General features: G+C 36.8%; 1 protein-coding gene across 1 annotated transcript; it reads right to left on the reverse strand.

Moving 5' to 3' along the window:
- Positions 1-1696: 1696 nt before the first annotated feature.
- Positions 1697-2956, reverse strand: LOC123251874 (26S proteasome regulatory subunit 10B-like). Its single transcript, XM_044681193.1, is given in 2 exon segments — positions 1697-2190; positions 2192-2956. Coding segments are annotated over 2 exon segments (1212 nt in total). The 3' UTR covers positions 1697-1743.
- Positions 2957-8019: the final 5063 nt, after the last annotated feature.

An 8019-nucleotide genomic window follows, 5' to 3' on the forward strand; every position in this document is an offset into this window, starting at 1 on the left:
TGATTGAGGACGTAGACTCAAAATGACCACACCAATGCAAATAATATGTAAAGTCTTGATTGATGACACATGTTAAAACTAGTGGAAATGTGTGTTGGATATTGGGAGGGGGTGAAGGGGAGCAAACGGGGGAAAGTAAAAACATGAATCATGGAACCGTGGAAAATTTTTCTTAAAAAATAAAATATTTAGATTTAAAAATTAAAATAAATAAAATAAAATAAATCTCTTATAATTAGAGAAATGCAAATCAGAACAACTCTGGGGTACCACCTCATACCTAGCAGATTGACTGATATGACAGCAAAGGAAAGTAATAAATAATGTTGGAGAGGATGTAGAAAAATTGGACACTAATGCATTGTTGGAAGAGTTGTAAATTGATCTAATCATTTTGGAAGGCAATTTGGAACTATGCCCAAAGGGCTTTAAAAGACTGGCTGCCCTTTGATCCCACTGCTGGGTTTATATCCCAAAGAGATAATAAGGAAAAATACTTGTACAAAAATATTTATAGCCATGCTCTTTGTAGTGGCAAAACATTTGAAAATGAGGGAATACCCTTTGATTAGGGAATGGCTGAACAAATTGTGGTGTCTGTTGGTGATGGAATACTCTTATGCCCAAAGTAATAATGAACTGGAGGAATTCCATGTGAACTGGAACGACCTCCAGGAATTGATGCAGAGTGAAAGGAACAGAACCAGGAGAACACTGTACAAAGAGATAGATATACTGTGGTACAATCGAACATAATAGACTTCTCTACTAGCAGCAATGCAATGACCCAGGACAACTCTGAGGGACTTATAAGAAAGGACGCTATCCACATCCAGAGAAAGAACTGTGGGAGTAGAAACACAGAAGAAAAACAACTGTTTGATCACATGGTTTGATAGGGATATGATTAAGGATGTAGACTCTAAACAATCACTCGTGCAAATATTAATAATATGGAAATAAATCTTGATCAATGACACATGTAAAACCCAGTGGAATTGCTTGTTGGCTATGGGACAGGGCTAGGAGGAAGGGAAGGAAAGAACATGAATCATGTAACCATGGAAACTTTCATAAATTAATTAATTAAATGAACTTAATTTTAAAAAGAATCATCAGTATAATAGACAACTGTTCTTTCATTTGGAATAGAAAAGTTAAAAGAGCCACTTAACATCTTTGTGTGCTAGAATTGTAACATGCTCACTGTCCATGTCTCTACCTAAAATGATAAATTACCAAGTTAGTGAGTTTGGATTTTGTAAACTAACAATTCTGACATTATCTAAGATGCTTTTAAGTTGTTATGACATTCACTTTGATGCCCAAACTTGCTTGTGCATGCAGCAGTGTGCCCACACTATATTGGCATTAATTTTTTTTAAGAGGAATGAATCAAACAAATTTTATTCAATTCTTTGAGATGAAGAAAACAAGTGAAATAATATAAAATGTCATTAAGAAATGTTCTTTTAAAACTGAGACCTATAGCTTGAATTTCAATGTTTTATAAATTGTTTAACATTAACCATTTTAAAAAACGTTATCTAATTCATATGATTTAATTTACTGCAATAAGTGCAACACTGATAAATGTATAGTCTTTTGTAGCAGTATTGTACACAGAACTAATGAATTATTACTTTATATGTGATATGCTTTTAATGAGCTCATATCCAATACATACATTGTTTTCCTCAACTTTATTTTTATATTATGCTAATATCTTTCATGAAGTATAACTTAAACAGGTTTATAATCTAGTTTAGATTCCAGCTTCTTAGAATCAGCCACTTTTCTGACCGCTTTCATGAAATCTTCCTGTACTACAAAATCTTGATCAGCACGAATTGCAAACATACCTGCTTCAGTGCAAACATTTCTCAGATGTGCTCCATTAAAGCCATCTGAAAGCTTCACAACTGCTTCATAATCTATTTCACCATGTTTTGTGATAGGACCTGCATGAATCTTCAAAATGTCTAATCTTGCTTGTTCATTTGGCAAATCAATATGTATTTTTCTATCTAATCTTCCTGGACGCAACAAAGCAGGATCCAATGTGTCTGGCCTGTTTGTAGCCATGATAATTTTGACTCTGTGTAAAGTATCAAATCCATCCATCTGATTCAGTAACTCCATTAGGGTCCTCTGAATTTCTCTATCAGCTGAAGTACCCTCAGAGAAAACAACGGCCACCAATAGCATCTATTTCATCCATGAAAATGATGCATGGTTGGTGATCCCTGGCATAATTAAACATTTCTCTGATCAAACGAGCACTTTCACCAATGTACTTGTCTACAATTGAACTGGATACAACCTTTAAAAAATTGCAATCCAGTTGGCTAGCAACAGCTTTTGCCAAGAGTGTTTTTCCTGTTCCTGGTGGTCCATATAGTAAACAACCTTTTGGAGGTATTATTCCTACACGCTGAAATAACTCAGGGTTTGTAAGAGGTAATTCTATTACCTCTCTTAATTCTCTGATTTGTTCAGATAGCCCTCCAATTTCAGAATAAGAAACATTCCCAGGGTCCTCATGAGACATATTGTAAACCAGTGGATCAACTTCTCTTGGCAAGTATCTCATAATAGTTAGTGTAGTCATATCCAGAGCAACTCTTGTCCCTGGCTTCAGCTTACTTTTGTCAAGCTGACGCCGACAACCCACAACATATCTTGGTCCATTTGTTGCTTTAACGATGAATTTTTCTTCTGTTAACTGTTTAAGTACTTCACCCACAATCTGCCCAACACTTTGTAAGGCCTTCAGATCATTTTCAGATTTTTCATATTGCTTGGTAAGCTCTTTCAGCTGTTCTCTTAATTCTTTGAGGCGTCCATAGATTTCCTTGTGCTCTAGCAGCTTCTTACGGTAGTCCTGAAGAGCCTTATCTCTTGGGTCCGCCATGATGAGAAGACGCCTCTCATAGGGGATGCTGGGAATGTCCATGGCCGCTGGGGCGGAGGGGGGGGGGAGGGAGGGGGAAAAGGGCGGCATTAATTTTTAATAGACAAAACACTACCCCAAAATTTCCCAGTAATTGATTTTGTTCTCTCTTTGCAAATTCCACACAAAAGTCAAATTGATTTCTTTTCCTTCAAAATATGAATTATTAGATTTAAAATGTATTCCCCAGTTCCAGACTCTACTAACTAAGGGCAAGAAAGCATATTTTCTTCCTTTTTAACATTTTGCAGGTATCTGACAAATATAATTTAAATTTCTAGATTATAAATATCAATTGTCACATCTATTTGCAAAGCATAATTTCACTTTTTTGAATTCTCTCTACAATACCTGATTCAACAAAATCAGCTATATTGTGTATTTATTGAGACACTGTATTGTTGGAAATAAGTATAATTTCTAACTTCTTAATGGAATTGTCTCTAGCAATTGAAAAAAGTAAGTAGGGGGCTAGGGGGACAAACTGGGTGCCAGCCAGGGAATCACACAAACTGGGGACACTCCCACACCTCAGTAGGGAAAGGACTTACAGGTTAACACCGAATAAACCACACAGGGATGTGAGGAATGGAGAATGACAGTTTGTCAGTTAAACTGATCACCTGACAGTCAGGGATACCAGTGTTGTTAATGTTACTCCAATAGTGGGATCTTGATATCTTGAGAAGACACAGGAGGTATAAATAAACTGGTTTTGTTGTTGGTATCTTTGGGAAAGTGGGTGAGAGGGTTTCTACCACTAAGGGAATACTTTACTAAGCTACAGACAGTTCTATCTAAACTGGAGAGGGCAAAAGTATTGGGATTCTCACTGCACTGCTACAAGATGCTCCAAGATGATATAGGAACCAGGCTCAATCTTTGTACAGCCAGTTAAGTCCAAAAGAAAGCACTAGGGAGTATAAGTTTTTCTATCAGCTGTCCACCAGCAGTAGATTTGAACGTTATCTCTACCTAGGCTGAGTTAGTAGCTTGATGGTCTCTTCTCTCAAATCTTCTATAATTTCCAATCTTCTCAGCTCCTTAGATCTCAAGCAAGCTGTACCACACATCACACATCCCTTCGCTCAGCTTGGCCAAGAAACTCTTCTTTTTTGAAACCCCTGGCCTCATTCTATCATGGAATGTCCATACATTAAGTCCAGGGCTTGCTCCAAGATGTCAGTTCTCTGTCTTACTTTAAGTCTATATCTATATCTATAATTTCCCTATAACACTATATACTTGACAACCGCTTTGAAAAATGAAAAAATTTATTTTAGTGTAATAGTATGGGTATCCTCATTTTTTGCTTTGTGATAATTTGCTAAATAGGAAGCTTCAATTGCTTTTTTACTTGTTTTTTCATAGAATTAAATAAATCAATATTTCTTACTTTCAAATTTTGTTCTTCTCAATTAAAAAATCAACAGGCTTCTCTACATAGATTTCCTGTTTTTATTGTAAATGTTGAGACAAAAGAGAAGGTTTTAACTGCTATTTGGAAGAACTTCTCCCCAAATTATTAATTTCAGTCATGGATATTCATTATTTCCAAGATTTGAAAAACTGAATCTAATGTATTCTTCATTATATTTCCCCTTTTCATGCCCATTATTATGCAGGTATCCCAAACATCTTTGATTATTATTTCAGAATTGCAACCTATCAAATGACTTTGATTAACTTCCAGATGGCAATGTGCTGAATCTAAATTAATATTTTGAGATTAATCATCAACATATTTTTTGTGTTTCTCCCCATATATCATTGATCTTTATCCAGTGATCCACAGGGACTATAATAATTTTAAAATAAAGTAAAAATATTTTTCAAAAATTTCATTTTTATATTCGATACTAATCAAATATATAACTGCTGTAAATATGAATTCCTCAAAATGTCTTTCTTTCATAACAACATACAGTCATTAGGAAACTCCTCTAATGCTTAACAATGTTATTTAGAAGTATACAAGGACTCCAGATGATATGGCTACCAAAAAAAGTGAATCCTCTAGTTATGATATACAATATTTATTTTTCTACTGACTAATGAGAAGCACTAATGTCACTTCAGATGCTAAAGATACTTAAAGTTTAATTGCATATATTGCTTCATTTTTAATAATGTTAATATCTAAGATAGCCTTTATGGGAAAGGAAGGAAAAAATTTCTTTAGATGTGACTTGCTTCTCTCCTGCCACTAACAAAATTACACTCTCACAAAAACTCTACTGAATGACTCACCAGTATAATCATTTGGAAATCTTCCAGGCAGAAGAATAGAAGCATAAGAATAAGAATAAGTTCAAATCAGAAAGTAGCCTTCATAGTGCAATGATAGGCAATTTAAGATTTGTTTTTGCTCAACATTTGTTATGGTCTTTGGCTATAATGGTCTGTAATGAGCAAATCCAATGATCATGGTTTTCAGATAGCCTGACATCTGTCTTGCAAGAATACAAACATTTGTAACATTTTAATCATGTGATGATACAGTATAATTACAATATTAAGAGAGGGAGCTGCTTTGGTGCAGTGGACACAAGGGTATGGATATGCATCTGATCATTCACTGCAAATGAATTTGTGTTCAAATGCCTAACCTTTGTTTTGGTTTAGAAACAATGTGATGATGGGTTTAAAGAGGCAATAACATGTTACACTTAGGAATAAGTAGCCAGAGTTTGATATCACTGCAGGAAAATCAAAATCACCGTGCATGTGATCATGTTACAGATTAGCTACATAATCTAGAATTCAGACACACACCCAAAATCCTCCAAAGGGATGCTAAAACACTTGTGATAATTAAAGGTAGATTAAGGAGGCAAGATTGGTTTTTCTGTCACCCTTATAGGAACTCTTGTTTTTTAATATACCAGTGAATGCCTCAGTCCCTAACACATTTATTTGCCAGTTCCAATCATCTCAAATAGAACCACTCTTAATTAGCATGTAAGAATAATGAATTGGAATTTTTCTAACTGGACATTTTGTTTATTCCAAATGAATTTCATAAAGAAGGAAAGGATAAACACCCCTAAGAGTTAAATGAGTGAAACAGTGTTTTTAATATCTGTTTATTCCACTGCTTTAGTAGTTAGGTTAATTGGAGAGTACAAGGCATGGGGACATATGTTTGCCATAAAGAAAATTTTTCAGTGATGCTCTAAGAATAATTTTGGAAGGCTTTTCTCTCATCTACAGCTGCTAGTAAAACTTGTGACAGTGGGGTTAAGATGGCAGCAGAGTAAGAAGCAGCTCTTAACCTCTCCTGACCAAAACACACAAAACTCCTCAAGGGGACATAAAAACAAGTCCAGACGAATGGAGGAACCCCCACAACAGGGCGCAGCGTGGAAGGTATGTGGAATCGAGGCATTTCCATGCTATAAAGGGGTGAAACAGCCCTCACGAAATCATGGGCTGAGCAACCACCACCCCCCCCACAACATCTATAGCTCCGAAGCCAGCTAAAAAGAAATAGAGCAAGTTTGGGGCACCCATCGAGTCATTGGCAGCTCCGGGGCCTGTTCCTGAGAACAGCAAGACTTAGGACCCCATTAAGCCAAAAAACGCAGGTGAAATCTGAACGCGGGAGCAGGACGCTGGGTGCAGAGCGCAAGCTGAGAGCACAGGCACTGCGGAGGCGTGGGTGGAGGCAGACACAGCCAGGAACTAAAGCCTAAGTGGGGAACCAGTGTGGACGGGTATACGACTGTGGAAGCAGCGCCCTGAGACTTGTAAAGGAACCTCCAGCAGAGGATCAAGCGAGGGGGTCCACCAGGGGGCTTGACCTTGGAAAAAACCAGAACTCAGACCTCAGGAGCCAATAGATCGCGGACAGACACTGAGCGCGAGGATAAATCTGAGAAGCTGCTGGGCTAACAATGGCTACTCAGCCTCAGGAAGTTCAGAAGAGAAAGAATAACAACAAGAAAAAGAAGTCTTTAAAACTCGACAGCTTTTACACAGAGAAAATCCAGATAACCGAGCAAACAGAGGAGGAGAACAAACAAGCATCCGGACCCTCCTCAAATAAGGAAAACTCCTCACAAGCTATGGAAGAGTTCAAAACTGAGATTTTGAGGAAAATGGAAGAGATCTGGCAAGAAAATAACTGTTTAAAAGGTAGAATCATGCAATTGGAAAGTGAGGCTCAGAAATTGAACACCAGAAATGACCAGATTGAAAAGGAATACCAGAAGATTATGGCCGAAAACCAGAAGATTATGGCCGAAAACCGAAAGATTATAGCCGAAAATCAATCCCTAAAGGCTAGAATTGAGCAAGTAGAAACTAATGATCTCTCAAGACAACAAGAACAAATAAAACAAAGCCAAAAGACTGAAAAAATAGAAGGAAACATGAAATATCTCAATGAGAGAGTGACAGACCAAGAAAACCGGTCTAAAAGAGACAATTTGAGAATAATAGTTCTTCCAGAAAAACCAGAAATTAATAGAAACCTGGACTCCATACTAAAAGAAATAATTCAGCAAAATTGCCCTGAAGTCCTACAACAAGAGGGCAATATAGACATTGAAAGGATTCATAGAACACCTGCGGCATTCGATCAAGAAAGGAAAACACCAAGAAATATCATTGCAAAATTCAAGAGTTTCCAAGCAAAAGAAAAAATCTTACAAGAAGCCAGAAAGAAACAATTCAAATATCAAGGAGCACCAATCAGGATCACACAGGATCTGGCAGCCTCAATGCTAAAAGACCGCAAGGCGTGGAATACAATATTCAGAAAGGCAAGAGAGCTGGGCCTGCAACCACAGATCAACTACCCATCAAAATTGACTATATATTTCCAGGGGAAAGTATGGGCATTCAACAAAATTGAAGAATTCCAGGTATTTGCACAGAAAAGACCAGGGCTAAATGGAAAGTTTGATATCGAACCACAAAAATCGAGAGAAACCTGAAAAGGTAAATAAGATACAGAGGGGAAAGAAAGAAAACTTATAATTTTTAAATTTGCCTTTTTAAGGGCCTCAGTGAGATCTAATTATCTGTATTCCTATGTAGAGAAATGTTATGTTTAATTCTCT

Source organism: Gracilinanus agilis, chromosome 6 (assembly GCF_016433145.1).
Source record: "Gracilinanus agilis isolate LMUSP501 chromosome 6, AgileGrace, whole genome shotgun sequence".
Lineage (NCBI taxonomy): Eukaryota > Metazoa > Chordata > Mammalia > Didelphimorphia > Didelphidae > Gracilinanus > Gracilinanus agilis.